The following is a 20,250-nucleotide window of genomic DNA, read 5'->3' on the forward strand; positions in this document are numbered from 1 at the left end:
TATCTGAATTAAACTCCATCTGCCACTTTTCAGCCCAATGGGCCATCTGGTCAAGATCCTGTTGTAATTTGAGGTAACCCTCTTCGCTATCCACTACACCTCCAAACTTGGTGTAGTCTGCAAACTTACTAACTGTACCCTTTATGCTCCCATCCAAACCATTTATGTAAATGACAAAAAGTAGAGGACCCAGCACCAATCCTTGTGGCACTCCACTGGTCACAGGCCTCCAGTCTGAAAAACAACCCTCCACCACCACCCTCTGACTTCTACCTTTGAGCCAGTTCTGTATCCAAATGGCTAGTTCTCCCTGTATTCCGTGAGATCTAACCTTGCTAATCAGTCTCCCATAGGGAACGTTGTCGAACGCCTTACTGAAGTCCATATAGATCACATCTACCGCTCTGCCCTCATCAATCCTCTTTGTACTTCTTCAAAAAAATAACTCCTCAAAGTCAGTCCACCATCTACAAGGCACAAGTCAGGAGTGTAATGGAATATTCCCCAGTTGCCTGGATGGGTGCAGCCCCAACAACACAAGAAGCTTGACACCATCCAAAACAAACAGCCTGCTTGATTAACACTGCATTCACAAGCATCCATTCCCTCCATCACCAACGCTCAGTAGCAACAGTGTGTACTATCTGCAAGGCGCACTGCAGAAATTCACTAAAGATCCTCAAATTGCACCTTCCAAACTCACGACCACTTCCATCTAGAAGGATAAGGGCAGCAGATAAATAGGAATACCACCCCCTTCAAATTCCCCTCTATCCTGACTTGGATATACATTGCCATACTTTCACTGTCGCTGGTTCAATATCCTGGAACTCCCTCCCTCATGGCATTAGTCAACTCACGGTAAGTAGACTGCAGCAGTTCAAGAAGGCAGTCACTACCACCTTAAGTGCAACTAGGGATGGGCAATAAATGCTGGTCAGTCAGCGACGCACACATCCCACAAAATGAATAAATTTTTAAAAAGTATAATCCAACATGGTAACCTCTGCTTGTCTCGCCCCAATCTCATTAACTATACTCTTTGCATATAGAAGTGTAGTGGAACTCAAAAATACACTTTGTCCCATACTCTGTTATCATACTGTTCTCTATTTTTATGCTATCTGTCTCTCCAGTGTTTTGTGTATTGTGGTATTATTCTCTAATATTCTTTGCTTCCCAAGTGCAAGGGTAGCAAACAATATCTCACAGTAAAGTGCATTTTTCCTTTACCCTTTTAAAGTATACATGAGAATGCTCACCATGTTCTCTCTGCCCCTTAAATGCAAAAATACAAAATCTAAGTTTAGCAATGACTGGAGAAATTTCAGAAAAATGGGAGATGGGAAGGACATAAAAAAATTCCTAACTAAAACATTAACAGCATTTAAATAATCCAGATTAAGTTTCTACAAAATTTCAATTTCTAAATTGTAAACAACTTTCCATAGTGTAGAAAACATTACAGTTGTCTTTGAGAGAAGATGCAACTTAATCACCAATTCATTAACTGATTTTAGATAAACACATCCCAAGAGACTTTGCTATACTAAAAACAATAATGAAATAAGTTGTTCATTTTACTTGCAACAATATTTAAACTTACCCACACTTTTTTCCACACTAACTATCTTTGTGCAGGGTACTTCTCCTAGTTCAGTAAGCATGTACAGCACCTCTAATGAGGAGATTACCAGAAGCATATCAGGCAAAGTTAGATGACATATAATCTCCTTGTAAGAGTCCTGATCCACATATTCACATATCAAGTCTGCGTTATCTTCAGCTCTACATAGGTTTCCTAGTATTTCCATTCCTACAAAAAGATATATAAAATAAAATATCAAAACAATGTGTAAAACTAAATAGAATCCATGACATTGTTACAGTAGTTACTCACCTCTTATTTTCAAACACTTGTCACAGGAAAGTAGACATTTAGTTACAGTATGAAAAATTAGGTGAGTACTTTTAAAATCAAGAGGATCCAACTGAAGCTGTAAAATTAAAAAAGGCAAATTACAATACTGTATGCTTTGTAGTCATATTATCACTAAAAACTGACACTGACGTATATTGTTGGTCAAGATTCACACAAAGAATACATTGTAAAAAAGTATAGCTGGATTCGAATTTAAAAGGCTAAAGTTATGGGACCAAAACAGGTAATGTATTTTAGAGTATGCAATATCTAAATACTGAATTTGTATGCAAAGTGTAAAGTCAGCATTGCTTGCTGGCAACAGATACCGAAACAAAAAAAAAAGACGGCAATTGTCATAAACTCATAAGGACTCAACCCAGAAATCATCAGATCTTATTTTGGAGAAAAAAAAGCATAACGGAACAAAAAACAAACTTTGCAGGATATTCATTGACATTGCATTGGGAAACATATCAGGAAACAAAGCAAATTTCTGGAGAATGTGAAGCACTCCAAATCATTACTAGAAGTCTGACGATTATAAATTAAGCAAAGTGCAATAATATTAAGGGAAAATTTGTCAGCAGCCAGGACTTAACAATATTTGTCAAAAATTGTGTGGAATGGTCTGGCATCTTCAGGCAAGGAGCAGATGCAGATTTAGATATTGCCATTTAAAGGTTGCTGTCTCAATTTAGTCACTTTCTTTTAGGTGACCTGCACTGGTGTGAAGTTATTACTTTTGCTATCTACTAAAAGAATGGGAAAACCATTAAATTACATCACCATATCAACAGCAAATTCAAGTCTGCCATTTAAAGGTTAAGTAGCCTGTTTAACAATTTGGTTAGTGCTGTTTGTAATAACTCATGACTCTAGGATCAAAAACTAACTTTAATTGGGCAGTCTCATTCCTTTAGGTTAATTGTTTTGGAAGATTATAAAAATAAATTTAGCTTTTACTTTCCATTTGCCTCTCTACTCTCTCTCTAAATTCAGTCATATTTCCCTAGCTGTACCAGATTTAACAATGGGACACAAAACTTAGAAGCAAAAAGTAGGTTACTTTGTCTTCCAAGCTTGCTCTAACACTCAAGATGATTATGGCTGACTTGGCTGAGATTTCATGACCATGTCCAATAAAAAAAGGTCTAACCATTGCCCCTTGCGCATTCAGTGGTATTGCCATCACTGAATCCCCTCCTGCTGCGCTTTTCCAGTACCACACTTGTCGATTCTGAATCCCCCTCTATCAATATCCTAGAGGTTACCATTGACCACAAACTCAACTGGATTCACTATATAACTACAGTGGCTACAACAGCAGCTCAGAGACTAGGAATACTGCAGGAAGTAACTTGCCCTCAGACTCTCCAAAGCCTGTCCACCATCTACAAGGCACAAGCCTGGAATATGATGGAATACTTTCCATTTGCCAATGAGTGCAGTTCCAACAACAGTTAAGAAGCTTGACACCGTCCAGGACAAAACAGTCTGCTTCATTGGCACCACAACCACGAACATCCATTCCCTCCATCACCAATACTCTGTAGCGGAAGTGTATACTATCTACAGGACGCATCGCAAAAATTCACCAAAAATCCTTAGGCAGCACCTTCCAAAGCCATGAGTACTTTGATCTAGAAGCACAAGGGCATCAGATACATGGAACACCACCGAATGCAAGTTTCCCTCCAAGCCATTCACCATCCTGACTTGGAAATATATTGTCATTCCTTATGAATCACAGGGTCAAAATAATGCAATTCCCTCCCTAAGGGCATTGTGGGTCCACCTACAGCACGTAGAACTGCAGCAGTTCAAGAACGCAGTGCAAAACCACCTTCTCAAAGGCAACCGGGTACGGACAAACATTTTAGCCAGCCAGCAACACCCATATCCCATAAGAATAAACAAAAATTACATGGTCACCATTAGGCTACCATTTTAATTTAACATCATTCAGGGTGGGACTTGAGACCATACCCCCAAAACACAGGTCTGGGTACTGGATTATTAATCCAGTGACATTAACCACCCCAATTATACCTTCTTTTCAAAAGGAAAACTAAACTGTATGCAATAGTTCAGATGCAGCCTCTAAAAGCTCCTGCACAGTTGCAATAAATCTTAACTACTTTTATGTTCCATTCTCCCTGGAGTAAATGACGAATATCCATTTTCCTCACATGCAAATTAACTATTGTACATTGATATACTAGAACATCCAGGTTTTTCTGTACCAAGTTCTGCAATCTCTTTCTAGTTAAATGGTTTCAATAAATGTCTTTCTAAGCAAGGGAGCTTGGCATTGGATGCTTTATACAACAAATCTGAACCATTTGAATATAGCTTCAGCATTCACAATATGTTAATTTGTAATGAAACCGATGCGAAACTTTTCTGCAAGCAAATTAAGTTGGGTCATACAAGAAGTAGACATTCCAGCTTGTGTTTTGGAATGATAGTATGTTAAAATTCTGCAAAGATTTTCTTTTCTGTCAGGATCAATGACAGAGGTCCCCTTCTCCTTTCATCTAAGTTATCGCCAATTTAGTACCAGGAACAACGGTCGTTTAAAAACAACTTAACATTTCCCAATGAGTCCTCAGACTTGTCTACTCCACCAACATTTAAAATGTAACTCACTTGCAGCATAATCATTGATTAACATATCACTAATGCAGAGACTTTTTTCTGCCTCAGCTACTTGCCCCATTCTTTTTCTTCAAGCTAAATTTGCCCTTCCCAAACTCCTCAACTTTCCTTCCTGCCCTCATGGTTGTCGATATTCTATTAGTTCCTTTAATAGACTGTCCATCCTCCAAATTTATGATCTCTTCCTCAAAATGCCAACATTCCCAGCAATCAGTCCCTAGTAGCGCCATATCCCTAACCTCCATTTTTGTGACAAAGCCTTCAGCATTTCGTCATTTCCCAAATTTATGCATTTTTCTTGCAATTCAATGTTTAAAGTTTTACCAATTAGGTTTCCAACATCCAAGGTGACCAAAGAAATCCTTACCAAGATTGCAACTTTTTGTTTTCGTTCATCTGATATGACAATCAGCATTTGACGCTGCTCCTTAGTCACGCTCTACCTTCTTAAGACTGCAGCAATCCATGTGGTGCAAGTACACCAACGGTGTGTTTACGAGTACTAGGACTTTGACCCAGCAACAGTGAAAGAGCAACAATATTGATCTAAATAAGAACAATGTGTTGCTTAGAGGGAAACTTGCAGGTAGTGGTCTTCTCACGCATCCACTGTCCTTATCCTTTTAGGTGGTAGACAGGTTTGACAGGACCAGGGTGAGGCACTACACTGCATTTTATAAATGGTGCACGTTGCTACTCCTGGCGTCTGCAGTGGAAGGAGTGAATACGGAAAGTAGTGGACGTGGTACTGACTTATTCTGGATGGTAAAAAGTTCCTTGACTGCTGTTGAAGCTGTACTCAACCAGGCAAGTGAAGGATCTCATAACATATTCATGATTTGTGCCATGTAGGTGCAAGGCAGGTTTTGGGCAGTCAGGAGCCAAGTTAATTGCCTCAGAATTTGAAATCTCCAACTTGCTCTTAAAGCCATTCCAGTTCATTTTCTGGTCAACAGTAACTCCGGGATGTTGACAATGTAGAACTTAGCGCTGGTCATGCAACTAAACATGGAGGAGGAGATCAGAAGTTCTGAAGGAGGATCCTGGCCTCAAAATGTTGACTCTGCTTTCTCACCCCAGGTGCTGCCAGATCTGCTGAGTCTCTCTAGCAATGTGATTGTTTCGTATCTTCAGCATATATAGCTCTTTGTTTTAGGAGTACATTTTCTTTGGTTGGAGACAGTCGTTGCCCGACAATGCTGATGAAAATGATTGAGTGGAATTGGAGTCATTGAGACGTGAAGCACAGAAACAGACTTTTGGTCCAACTTATCCACGCCACCAGATATTCTAAATTAATCTTCTCTCATTTGCCAGCACTAGGCCTACATCTCTCTAAACCCTTCCTAATCATATACCAACCCAGATTGCTTTTAAACGGTATAATTTTGCCAGTCTCCACTACCTCCTCTGACAACTCATTCCATACACACATCACACTCTACACAAAAAAGTTGCTCCTTGGGTCCCTTTTAAATCTTTCTCCTCTCACCTTAAACCAATGACCTCTTTCTCCCGGGGGGGGGGGGGGGGGGGGAAGAAGAGTCCATAACTAAAGACCTTGTCTATTTATCCTATCCATGCCCCTCATTATTTTATAAACCTCTATAACATCATCCCTCAGCCTCCAACATCCTAGGAAAACAGCCCCAGCCTATTCTGCCTCTCCCTATAGCTCAAGCCCTCCAATCCTGGCAATATCCTTGTAAATCTTTTCTGAACGCTTTCAAGTTTAACAACACCCTTCCTATAACAGGGAGACCAGAACTCCACACAGTATTCCCAAAGTGGCCTAATCAATGTCCTGCACAGCTACAAATGGAAAAAGGAGCAAGCATAGTCAAAGCAGAAGTGAGTTTCTTGCTTTGTCCTTTCTCGAATATGTGATAATTGCGAAACAAATCCTGTGGCAAATCTTGCACGAAAGAAAAAAAATACTTTGTCAATATCACACTAAAAGAGAAATCAGAGAGGCTGACTGAAGAGGATGGAATGATAACAATTATTCTTTGCTTAACATGCTAAGTGCTAGGTTCATTGTTGCACTTCACAATGGCAGTCCACTGGAAATCAAACCATGCTATTCTTTCAGTTGTCACAAAAGTTGAAGATTTTGAAAAGTACAGAAAAGTTTCCCCAATTTACCTGTCTTTTATACCCAGATTAACAAAGCACAGACCAGGTTTCTGTACTTAGAATGTATTTATCTGTAATAAATGATCTTTAACTACATATAAATAAAACTATGAAAACAGCCGACATATTTAAAGCTTTAACTCCCTGATAAACTATCCCACATGCACACACAAAGAAAACATAGAAAGAAAACTAAAAGGGTTTTATGGTCGGAGGTTTAAAAACTAGAAAGAGTTCAATGGCCCCTGTTCACAGCATCTGCTGAGATGGTCCTTTTGGCTTGTCAGGATGTGCTGTTCCTTGATTATCCTTTTCCAGACTTTTTCATCAGTTTTCAGGAGACACAGGGTTGAAACTTATAAAAGGTATTTGACTTAACAATTAGTATCACAACTTAACACAACTAGAAATAGGAAATCAAATGGTTATCTTCAGGTTTGATTTTTTTTTAAATTGCAAAAACAGCTCCTTTTCCTCAAAAGATTTGATGGTTTCTGCAAAAACATTCACATTCCAAGCTATTGAACTACACCGGCAGCCAATGTCATAGTTGCTGGTGGGCAGAAGACCTTTGTCATCAATAACTGTTCAGTGGTCAAGGTGACTAATCAGCTACTTGCTGTCAGCCAAAGCTCCATTCCTTGGCTCCAGCTTGTCTGCTAACAATTTCCATTACTGCTTGAACAAGCAGCTGCTTAAATGATACTTAGAATGCATGTCAGATTACTTGTTTTTGAATGCAGCTAGCTTCGACAATGCTGGTTTGTTTTTAAGAGAACAATTTGCTTCCCATTTCAGTCCACAATCAAAAAATCCAGAAAAATAAAAATACCCAGTCTTTACACCATAGTACACAAGTATTTAATTACTGAAGATGATTTGAACATTTTCCTCAGTTGAGAAAAAGACCTAATTTAAACTAAGGGGAAATGAAAAAGTCTGTTTTGCTAAATGCCATTTTTGTTTGGCTCTTCAGTATACAAAGTTGGTCACAGTTTATGTAAATATTGGTTGGACAAAAAACAAAGCTAACCTACAGTATGCCCTTGCTATGCAACACATCATTAAAATAGCTTTAAAAGATTTTAAGTCATGCTATGCATAATGAACTACAACAAAAGAATTACTAAAAGTTAGCAAAGTTCACTAGCACCATAAGCAAAGTGATTATTCCTCAAACTCAAAAACTCATCTGTTAATATCAAAATTATATGAAGACTAATATGTGCCTACAACTGAGACAATCTTTTCTCTCAAAATGTGTTGCATAAATATATTTGAGATTGACATGGTTTCATCCAATTTAATTTATAACAGGACAGAATATAAACTGAAATGTCCTATTTGTCAGAATAATTTCATACCTCAGCTGCTACGTTACCCAATGTGTCCAGCCCCAGTTGCTTGAGAGAAGCATACTGACAGTGGGAACATAACAACAGGAAACGCACACACGTACGGTGAGCTGCCAATAGCTTCACATTTCCTTCCTCAAATGACAAATTGCGAAGGATTACTGCTATCTGAAGTACACGTTGCCCCTCAACATCATTGATGCCCACTTTATGAGGGGGATGGAATAAAGATGATTCCATATCAATTTCTATACTCGTACCTAAATAGAAAGATCAATTTCAATTACAGAAACAAAACAACCAAAAAGTATAAACAAAACTACAGATCTGTACAGAAAAACAAAGTGGCAAAACACAGCAAAAGTACCAATGCTTCTTCTCTGCACTTTGAGAGTAAATCAGTAATCCTCACACCAAACATCTTCAACAACACAACAGAAATTGGGAACTTACATGAAAATTAAAGAATGACAATTTATTTTGAAACCATTCTACCCTACAATATATTGAACAATTATAAGCTGTAGATGCTACTGCAGTCTTGAAATAACTATCAACTTTACAGTTAATTTTTACTTTGTCTCTTGTACTTTGAAAAATTAATTACTTCACTAACCTTGTGGTCCATTGTTCCTAAAAATAATAAGCTCCCGTATTTCATTATCGTCAACATTATCTTTCCAGAACTATGAAAGTCAAAAGAGAGGCCATTTTAAATTATACTAAGCATAATAAACTTGTTGCTGGAATTTTGTTAACAATGAAATGGCATATGAAAACCAAGCCACAGAAAGAAAACTCATGAATTAGTCTTTCAAAACGTTATCTGCAGGGCTTTATTCAAATCACTGCAACAATGAGCATTTTGGATTTTTTTAGAAACGATGATTCAGACAAGAAAATTATCTGATATAGTGGTTGAATAGGTAATAATTCAAAAGACTAAGATAATGCACACATTCTTCAATTGTTTAAATATCATTGTCTATCAATATATACATATACAGATACATAAAGAACAAGTATTGAATGGAGAAAACTAAACATTTCTCACATCCCAAAATCAACAAAATTTAAATTCTGAATAACAACAGAATTATACTTTGATCATTTGAACAGTACATCAAATATACACAGCTTTTACGGAAAATAAACAGGAGCCTTAAGGTGGGATTTTTATGAAATCTCACGAAACATAGAAAATAATTCAAGTTTGAATGTTAAAAAAGCGGGTTGTAGAGATGATATTTGAAAATGCTTGCACAACATAACCAAAAAATGTTGATCCTGATGTATGTTATGAACAACTCCTCAGATGTACTTTTGCAAATAATTACCTAATTAAAATATATTGGCTAGATGAAGTTTTAATGGCAGCTGTCAAGAACAGTACCTGGTTCTCAGTATGTACAAAAGCCTGATAGCTCTACAACCACCAGAGATCCTCTGTCAGAGGGGTGCAATCCAGCTCAATGTCCTCTATAGAAAAACCTGTCTTTTTTTTTTTGAGGCAAACAACATTGTGGCTCTTCAGCCAAACAATTGGATTGAAGAAATCTTACTGAGGCACAGACTGGATTTCACTAAAATAGTTGAGACCCTGATATTCAACAGGACATTTGAAAGGAAACCTCACTGGCCACCTAGACTAGTACAAAGAGCTTGACTGAGCAGCTTCACTATCCTAAGTGTAAACTAAAATTGAGCTCAACGAGCCACTTGCCATCGCTGTTTAGAGACTCACACATTCCACAAACAAAAAATATTATGACTTGCCTTTTTATGAATTTACTTACATACATCTGAATGCACCACCGCCTAGCGCTTTTGTTTTACTGTCCACTAAACACAATTTGGGTATATACCATAATCTCATACCCTTTCATCGATTTCCGTCCTGAATTTATTGACATGATAGTTTTACACTGTAGCTTGTGAAGTACAGTAAACTTGGACCACAACATCCAGATTTTTGCATTTAATTGTATATGCGTAAACTTGAGAGACATGGATTGGATAAACAGATAAGTTCTTCTCCCTGGGTTGAGACAGTCCAGAACAAGACAGCATAAGTTTAGGGTGAGATGGGAAAGATTTGAGAGGGATTGAAAGGACAACTTTTCCACGCAAAGGGTGGTGCGTGTATGGAATGAGCTGCCAGAGGAAGCGGTGGAGGCTGGTACAATGACAACATTTAAAAGAAATCTGGATGGGTACATGAATAGGAAGGGTTTACAGGGTCATGGACTAAGTGCTGGCAAATGGGACTAGATTAATTTAGGACGTCTGGTCAGCATGGACAAGCCGGACCAAAGCATCTGTTTCTGTGCTGTACATGTCTATGACACTATTCACTCTACAACTACACTGAGCACAGTAAATCTCTGACTTTTATCAACACACAGGTCTATACATTCCTAGTTTTAAGTCTACTACTGAACAGTTTTGTGAAATGCTTCTGTGCTAAAAATTTTGAATCTCACTTGTCTGCTCTGCAGAAAAAGTTACATTTACAATATCATGATACTCACCCCAGCTGCCTCTTCAGGAGTATTCTATCATTCTTCAAATTGGCTTTCCATGAGCCCAGCAGCCATTAACTGAACTGTGATGAACTTTACATTAATTTTACTTTATGTATTATTGTTTATGAATTCTGCCTTTGATGTAGGCAACTTATAAAACTTTTGACTGTATTTTTCATGTAAAAGTACTCAAAATTTCCTCTCGACTTTTTAAAAAATTCACGTCAGTGATTCATTTTCTTTTCAAAGCTAATTTTACACAAAACTTAAAGATGAAACTGTGACCATGATAAGGAAATGCAAAAATCTACATTGCACAATGAGTACCAAGCCTACAGATTCCAGAAAACTATTTAGCAGAATAGATGTTCTGTCAGTGTGCACAGAAATTGAAATTCAGAAGCCACCAAGGTTCTTCAATTCAGATTTTCTACAGTGAAATATGGAACGTTTAAAAATATATAGCATGGCTTATGGAGGAATCAAATAATTAGATATGAACATATTCTTTCTTGTGCACATACACATGCTTGCCCGAGTGGAGGGCACTGAAGTGTTTTAAATGCACATTGTGGTAATATCTATTTACTGTCAACACTGGACACCAAAGTCCCAAAAGAAATCACAAAGCTTTACAAAACACTGTCACTGATATAAAAACAGAATACTGGAGAAACTCAGAAGGTCTGATATCTTTTTGGATATTTTGAAAAGGACTCCCTCATCACAGACAGAAGCAGAGTCAGTTAAAACATTATGCACTCAACTATAGTTTCATTGTTATAGAAGCAGGAGGTGGCTATTTGGTCAGTCGGGCCTGCTCCACCATTCATTCAGATTATGGCTGATCTATCCATCATCTCAGCTCCTCTTACCTGCATTACCCCCACAATCCTTAATTCCCTTACCATACAAAAAGCCATCCAAATGTGTCGAGTATATTTAATGAAGGTATGGTCAGGAACGCTTGTTGGCAGTTCCAGGATTCAGATGTTTCAGTACGACCAGAGAAGATGGTAAAACAGGAGGTGGTGTGGTATTGTTAGTCAAGGACAGTAGTACGGTAGCAGAAAGGATATTTGAGGACTCATCTACTGAAACAGTATGGGCTGAGGTTAGAAAAAGGAAAGGACAGGTCGTCCTGTTGGGAGTTTTCTGTAGGTCTCCAAATAATTCCAGAGATGTAGAGGAAAGGATAGCAAAGATAATTCTGTTCAGGAGGGAGTGTAACAGAGTAGTTTTTATGGGGCAACTTGAACTTTCCAAACACTGATTAGAAATACTATAGTTCAAGGACTTTAGATGGGTCAGCTTTTGTCCATTGTGTGCAGGATGGTTTCCTGACAACATGTTGACAAGCCAACAAGGGGCAAGGTCACATTTTATTTGGTACTGGGTAGTGAAGCTGGCCAGGTGTTAAATCTGGAGGTAGGTGAGCACTTTGGTGATAGTGACCACAATTCGGTTATGTTTACTTAAGCGATGGAAAGGGATAGATATATAACGCAGGGCAAGTTATTGCTGGGGGAAAAGGCCATTATGATGCGAATAGGCAAGATTTAGGATGCATAGGATGGGAAAGGAAACTGCAGGGGATGGACACAATTGAAATGTGGAGATTATTCAAGGAACAGCTACTGCTTGTCCTTGACAAGTATACACCTGTCAGGCTGGGAGGAAGTTGTCGAGCAAGGGAGCCATGGTTTACTGAAGAAGTTTAATCTCTTGTCAAGAGGAAGGAGAAGGCTTACATTAGAATGAAACGTCAAGGCTCAGTTTGGGCGCTTGGGAGTTATAAGTTAGCCAGGAAAGATCAAAGAGAAAGCTGAGAAGAGCCAGGAGGGCACATGAGATATGTCATTTGTATATAGGATCAAGGAAAACCCTAAAGCTTTCTATAGGTACATCAGGAATAAAAAAAAAGGCTAGAGAAAGATTAGGGCCAATCAAGGATAGTAGTAGAAAGTTGTGCTTGGAGTTCGAGGAGATTTGGGAAGTGCTAAATGAATATTTTTCATCACTATTCATACTGGAAAAAGACAATGCTGTCGAGGAAAATACTGAGATACAAGCTATGAGGATAGATGGGATTGAGGTTTAACAAGTTGGAAAAGTGTGAAAACAGATAAATCTCGAGCCATGGAGGAGATTGCAGAGCCTTTGGCTCTGATCTTTGTTGTCATTGTCTACAGGAATAGTGCCAGAAGACTGGAGGATAGCAAATGTTGTCTTCTTGTTCAAGAAGGGGAGTAAAGACAACCCGGGCCTGTTTCCACACTGTAGGGATTCTATGATAGTCAAGGTAAGCCTGGACTTTATTGGAGAATTGGAGAAAACAAGTCGGTTTAACATCGAGGGCCGAAGAGCCTGTACTGCGCTGTAATGTTCTATGAAGCTGCCTCTACTGCTTCTTTGGGCAGAGAATTCCATAGCTTCACCACTCTCTGGGAAAAGCAGTTCTTGCTCATCTCTGTCCCGAATCTACTCCCCCTATTCTTGAGGCCATGTCCCCTAGTCCCACTCTCACCCACCAGCAGAAACAATTTGCCTGCCTCTATCTTATCTGTCCCTTTCATAATTCTTTGTTTCTATAAGATCCCCCTCATTCTTCTAAATTCTAATGAGGCGGTTTAACCTCTCCTTATTGGGTAACCCCTCATCTCCAGAATTAACCTGGTGAACCTTCTCTGCACCTCCTCCATAGCCAGTATATCCTTTAAACGAGACCACAACTGTGCACAATCCTCCAGGTGCAAACTCACCAACACTTTGTACAATTGCAGCGGAATTTCCCTGCTTAAATTCAATCCCACTTGCAATGGAAATCTATACTCAGTTTGCCTTCATGATTACCTGTTACACGTGCAAATCAACTTTTAGTGATTCATGTATGAGCACTCTCAAGTCCCTCTGCAAAACAGCATGCTGCAATTTTTCACCACTTTTATACTCTGACCTTCTATTTTTATTTCCAAAGTGGATAACCTCACATTTATCACCATTGTGCTTCATCTGCCAGACCCTTGCCCATGCACTTAACCTATCTAAATCTCTCTGCAGACCCTCTACATCCTCTCCACAGTTTGCCTTTACATTCAATTTAGTGTCATCAGCAAACTTGGATGCTCTGTCTCCTCTTCCAAATCATTGTGAGCCCAATACCGACCCCTGCGGCACCCTGCTCACAATTGATCTCCAACCAGAGAAACACCCATTTATCCCAAATCTCTACTTTCTATTGGTTAACCAGTGCTTTATTCATGCTAGTACATTTCCTGCAACTCCTTGCATTCTTGTCTTATGGATGAGTCTTTTATGCAGCACCTTATTGAACGCCTTCTGGAAATTCAAAACTACAACATCCACCAGTTCCCCTCCATCCACCGCACTTGTTAGATTGTCAAAGAACTCCAGTAAGTTTGTCAAACACTACCTTCCCTTCCTGAATCCATGCTGCATCTGCCTGATGGAACCTTTTTCATTCAGATGTCTCACTATTTCTTCTTCAAATGACAGCCTCCAAACATTTTCCTGGCAACAGATATTAAGCTAACTGGCCTACAATTACCTACCTTTTGCCTATACCCTTTTAAAACAGCGGCATGACATGCGTTGCCTACAGTCTGCTGGAACCTGCCCAGAGTCCAACAAATTTCGGTGAATTACCACTAATGCATCTAACATACGCCATCCTTTTTACACCCTGGGATGCATTCCATCAGGCCTTATCTACCTTTAGACCCTCAAGTTTGTTCAACACTGCCACTTTAGTGATAATAATTGACTTGAGGTCCTTGCCTCCCATTGGATCATTATCATTCTTTAGCATGTTAGATGCATCATCCACTGAAGACTAACAGAAGTTATTCATAGCCTCAGCTGTTTCAGCATTATCCAATATTAATTCCCCTTTCTCATCCTGCAAGGTACTTCCGTTCATAGTAGCCACCCTTTTCTATTTTATTTATAATGACTTTTCCTACCCATTTTTATGTTCTGCAATAGTTGTATTCATAATCTTTCTTTTCTTTTTTGCTTGCTTTGTAGTTCTTTGTTGCTTTTTAAAGCTTTCCCAATCTTCCTGTTTCCCACTGCTCTTGGCTATTTTACAAGCCTGAGCTTTTAATTGAATGCCTTCCATTGCTTCGTTGGTTATCCAGGGCTGGCTCTTCCCACCCTTGCTATCCTTGTTTTTGACCAGAATATACTTTCAAAGAGATTTTTCCACAGTGCTCAAGGAAAGTCCTTCACAGTTTCTCAACTGTTCTACCATACAACTTGTGTTCCCAATTTAATCTAGCCGACTCCGTCCTCATCCCATTGTAGTCTCTGTTTGTCTCTACCTAACTATCACCTTGCAAGCTACCTTCCCCCCAGCCTCTCTCATCCCTCAGTCCCCTTCAGATAATGAATGATTTTCACAGTGTGGGTCTTTTCAGTAATGCAGGGTATCTAAAGGTGGACTGCTGCACACCAAAGCAAGATACTATTTTTGCATGCATTAAATCAAACCAGCGAATTTTACAAGGCTTCAAAATACGTCAAAAGTTACAATAATTTAGTTATTTCTATTAAATGGGACTTAGAAAGAAAGGAAAATAATGACAATTGGTCATCATAAGCAATGATGTGCGGCACGGTGGCTCAGCGTTAGCACTGCTGCCTCACAGCCCCAGGGATCCAGGTTCAATTCCAGCCTCGGGTGACTGTCTTGAGGATTTTGCACATGCTACCCATGTCTGCGTGAGTTTTTTCTGGGTGCTCTGGTTCCTTCCCACAATCGAATGATGTGCAGGTTAGGTGGATTGGCCATGCTAAATTGCCCATAGTGTTCAGGGATGGGGAGGTCAGATGCATTAGTCAGGAGTAAAGATAGGATAGTAGGGTTAGGGAATGGGTCTGGGTGGGTTACTCTTTGGAGGGTCGGTGTTGACTGCTGGGTCAAAGGGCCTGTTTCCACACTTTAGGGATTCTATGATTCAAGTTTTATACAGAAAAAGATTGTGGATTAGAAGAATTTTGGTATGCTTTCCTTTATTGGTCAGAGTATAGAGTACAGGAGTTGGGAGGACATGTTGTGGCTGTACAGGACATTGGTTAGGCCACTGTTGGAATATTGTGTGCAATTCTGGTCGCCTTCCTATCGGAAAGATGTTGTGAAACTTGAAAGGGTTCATAAAAAATTTACAAGGATGTTGCCAGGGTTGGAGGATTTGAGCTATAGGGAGAGGCTGAGCAGGCTGGCGCTGTTTTCCCTGGAACGTTAGAGAATGAGGGGTGACCTTATAGCAGTTACAAAATTATGAGAGGCATGGATAGGGTAAATAGGCAAAGTCTTTTCCCTGGGGTCAGGGAGTCCAGAACTTGAGGGCATGGGTTTAAGGTGAGAGGAGTAAGATATAAAAGAGACCTACGGGCAACTTTTTCACGCAGAGGGTAGTACGTGTATGGAATGAGCTGCCATGGGAAGTGGTGGAGGCTGGTACAAATGCAACATTTAAAAGGCCATCTGGATGGGTATATGAATAGGAAGGGTTGGGAAGGATATGGGCCAGGTGCTGGCAGATGGGGCTAGATTGGGTTGGGATATCTGGTTGGCATGGACAGGTTGGACCAAAGATCGATGACTATAAATCTAATATGTTTTAGGTGTACTTATTCTTTTTTACAATAATAATATTATGTATTACCATCACTCTTTATTCAGAACCTCACACTAAACACTTTCTTTATTGTTATGTGACTAAATAATCAAACGCCTGCACTTGAACTCTCAGCTCAATCTAAAACAAAAATGCCCATTTCATGAGGATTTGGGGTTGGAATTGTTCTATAGTGAATTCTGCAGGATTTTGATGTTCTCAGTTGGGATGGGACATGAAGAAAATACACCATGAACACTATTAAATTGATGAATGCAGAAACTATTTGCATCTATTTTGCACTTTTAGCATAATAAAATGCCACTAAAGGACTTTCTAAACAAAATAGGACACAGGTTCAGAAGAGGAAATGAAATCTTGCTCATTACAAGTACTGTAATTCATTGCTTGCCCTGTTAAATGATGTAACACAACATTAAATTAATGATATAGTACATAGCATTAGCATCACAGGAACAAGTTATTTGGCCAAAAAACATCTATGCCAGATTTAATGGTTCAATGAGACTTCTCCCACCTTCTCCTTCCAGTTCTTTATTAATTGCATGTTTTTTTCACTTGTCCTTGAATTAATCTAAGCTTGCTACCTGTGCTATTCCTCGTGGTAGCAAAATCCATATTCTAACCAGTCTCACAGTAAAAACAATAGTTCTTTAGTTCCCATGCATTTATTAAAAATGCCAAGTGTGGTTGATTCTGATGCAATTGACATTGCGTTTGTGGACTTTCAAAAGATGCTGAAATGAAAACGCCACTTTCATCAAAAAGCAAAATTGAAGCTAATGGAATAAAATAAAATGGTATTAAATTGGCTAAAGTAAAATGAAGAAGGGCATTCAGTCTCACTTTTCCAAGGTTCAGTGTCAGTAACACTTATTTTTGATATACGTTAGGGTACAATTACAAAATTTGCAATTACCTAAAAGCTTAAAATTTAACAAAAAGCAAGGAAGATACAATAGACTTCAAGGTAACCTAACCAGTTTGGGAAACAGAGGAGATTCACTGCAAAAAAATATGACATGAAACATTTTGGTAGGAATAATGTAAATAATGTGAGCTAGATGATAATTTCAAATGGAGTGGTTAAGAATGAAGAGAACAAAGAGGGTTTATGCAAAAATCTGCAAAGATGAAGTGGCAGGTTAATAAAACAGTGAATAATAAATATGATCCTCAGCTTCAATAAAAAGAAGCTTGGAATACAAGATCCAGGAAGTTAAGTTGAACCTAAATAAATCAATAGTTTTGCACCAGCTGTAGGTCTGTGCCCAAACGTAAAGGTCACAGGGATGAGGAATCTGAAGGCTGCAGAAGCTGTTCACTTTAGAGCAAAGCCAAGAGGAGATCTATCTCTCTTATTAAATATAATCTGCCCGCCTCAGCCACTCTCTGCACACACCAGCAGAATGGCGTTTGTTTAGCCAGAAACAGCATTAACTTTTGTGTCACATACACCAGTCTAAGTAAATAGTTCAGGAACAAGTAAGCAAACCAAAGGCTTAGTATCCTCACTGTGTGTTTTTTTTTACCCCAATGGGCAGTGATGCTAAAAGTTTACAATGACTGATATTTAAATAGGCATTAAGTTGATAAGCTGCCGCAGCAAAATGCCAACACAAGATGACTGACAGGATCAGATTTTGGGGATACCCTGCATTCAAGGAACATGTGTACAGCCGAGTTCTAGGTTGGGAGGCCCAAACTTTTTTTCTTTGTGGAGCATAGGGTTACTCCTGCTGATCTTAACCCTATCAAAAAGGTGCTGCTAAAAAACGATTAGAGCAATGGTGTTAGGAGCAAGGTACTGACATGGATAGAGGATTGGCTGACTGACAGAAGATGGGTATAAAAGGGGTCTTTTTCTGGATGGCAGCCAGTCTTGTTGGGATCACAGCTATTCATGTTATGCATCAATGATCTGGAAGAATGAACTGAGGGCATTCTTGTTAACTTTGCAGGTGACACAGATAGGTGGAGTGGTGGGTAGTGTTGTAGAAATCGGAAGGCTGTAGAAGGACTTGGACAGGCTAGGAGAATGGGCAAAGAAATGGTAGATAGAATACATTGTGAGGTTAGGCACTTTGGTAGGAAGAATGGAGATGCAAATTATTTTCTAAATGCAGAAAAATGCTACAAAAGTCAGAAACACAAAAGGAACTTAGGAGTCCTAGTTCAGGATTCTCAAGGTTCTTATGCAGGTTCAGTTTGCAGTTAGGAAGGCAAATGCAGTGCCAAGAAGCTAGAGTACAACAGCAGGGATGTACGACTAAGGATGTATAAGGCTCTAGCCAGACCATATCTGAAATATCATGAAAAGTTTTGGGCCCTATGACTAAGGAAGGATACGCTGGCCTCAGAAGAAATCAAGAGGAGGTTTACAAGAATGATCCCAGGAATGCAGCTTTTATCACTTGAGGTGCGGTTGAGGACCCTGCATCTGTATTAGCCGAGAGTTGAGAGGAGTGATGAGGGGTGTAGTTCAAACTAACAGAATACTGAAAGACCTGGATACAGTGGATGTGGAGAAGACAATTCCATGAGTAGGAGAGACTAAGACCTAAGCGCACAGCATCACCCTTTATTGTCTTGAATTTGGGAGAGCTGACCAGCAAGCTCATGGATGATTTTAAAAACTGGCGATTTGGTAAATACTGAGGGCAGATTACAGGATATAGAAGGGCTAGTCAGATGGCCTAATTAGTGTTAAATGAAATTGATATAAGCACAAGGTGATGCATTTGGGCAGAAAAAACAAGGCAGGACAATACACAATTTCCTGAGAAGCACAGTGAATCAGAGGGATCTTGGTGGGCATGTCCACTGGTCCCTCAAGGTAATAGGACAGATGGATAAAGTGGCTAAGGTGGCATATGGGATACTTGCCTTTATTTGTTGAGGGATAGAGCCAAGAGGAGGGAGGTTATGTTGGAACTGTATAAAAAGTTGGCTAGAGTGTTGTGCAGAGTTCTGGAATCCACATGAGAGATGCAACTACACGGTCAAGGATGCAGAGGAAATTTACCAGGCCTGAACAGTTTTAGTTATGAAAAGTGATCAGATAGACCGGGGCTGTTTTTCTTGGAGCACAGCAGACTTGGGGGGGGGGGGGGGGGGGGGGGAGGTGGAAAGAGAGAAAAAGTATGGTTTGAGATGTATAAAATTAGTAGGAGCATAGACAAACACAACAACACCTCTACTTCCTCAGGAGACTAAGGAAATTCAGAATGTTCAAAAGACTTGTATCAATTTTTATAGATGCACCATAGAAAGTATTCTATTGGATGTATCACAGCTTGAGATGGCAAGTGCTCTGCCCAGGACCTTAAGAAACTACAGCCCAATCCATCACGCAAGCCAACCTCCTATCCACTGATTCCAACTATACTTCGTGTTGACCCAGACAGGCAGCTAACATAACCAAAGACCTCTCCTACCACGGTTATACTCTCTTCCAGCTGGCAGAAGATACAAAAGCTTAAACACACATACCAACAGATTAAAGATCAGCATCTTTCCTGCTGTTATTAGACTTCTGAATGATTCTCAAAATTTTAAATTTAGGATTAATTTCGTTCTTTGTGCACCTTTTCTGCAGTTGTTAAATTTGCTGTGTTCTATTATCCTAATACACTTTGTATGCTATGATCTGCATATACTGCACACAAAACAAAAAAACCTTTCACTGTACCTAAGTACATGTGACAATAATAAATCAAATCAAATCAAAAGATGGAAAGGATCTTTCCCCTTCAGTGGAGGGATCAATATCCGGGGCATAGATTTAAGCTCTGGGGCAGGAGCTTCCAGGGGATGTGAAGCAAAACCTTTTCACCCAGAGTTTGGTGAGAATGTGGACTTCTCTGCCTGCAAGGGTGGGAGCGGTAAAAACCATCAAATTCAAGTAGTATTTATATTACTTGCGAAGCAAAAGCATACAAGGCTATCGGGCTCGGAAAATGAGATTTAAACAATTTGGAGGTTGCTTT

At 39.3% G+C, this 20,250-nt stretch overlaps 1 protein-coding gene across 2 annotated transcripts in view; it reads right to left on the reverse strand.

Annotated features, from left to right (window-relative positions):
• arid2 (AT-rich interactive domain 2) overlaps nucleotides 1-20,250 on the reverse strand; it is a 136,950-nt gene that overhangs the window by 55,643 nt on the left and 61,057 nt on the right. Inside the window, exons 7-10 of one of the 2 annotated variants that reach the window (XM_072551951.1) lie at nucleotides 8,690-8,759; nucleotides 8,083-8,333; nucleotides 1,901-1,997; nucleotides 1,607-1,816 (exon numbers count right to left, since the gene is read on the reverse strand). In XM_072551951.1, coding sequence (XP_072408052.1) covers nucleotides 1,607-1,816; nucleotides 1,901-1,997; nucleotides 8,083-8,333; nucleotides 8,690-8,759 — 628 coding nt within the window. The remainder of the gene's footprint in view (nucleotides 1-1,606; nucleotides 1,817-1,900; nucleotides 1,998-8,082; nucleotides 8,334-8,689; nucleotides 8,760-20,250) is intronic. The other variant, XM_072551952.1, reaches the window with a different exon arrangement.

This window comes from Chiloscyllium punctatum, chromosome 32 (assembly GCF_047496795.1).
Source record: "Chiloscyllium punctatum isolate Juve2018m chromosome 32, sChiPun1.3, whole genome shotgun sequence".
Lineage (NCBI taxonomy): Eukaryota > Metazoa > Chordata > Chondrichthyes > Orectolobiformes > Hemiscylliidae > Chiloscyllium > Chiloscyllium punctatum.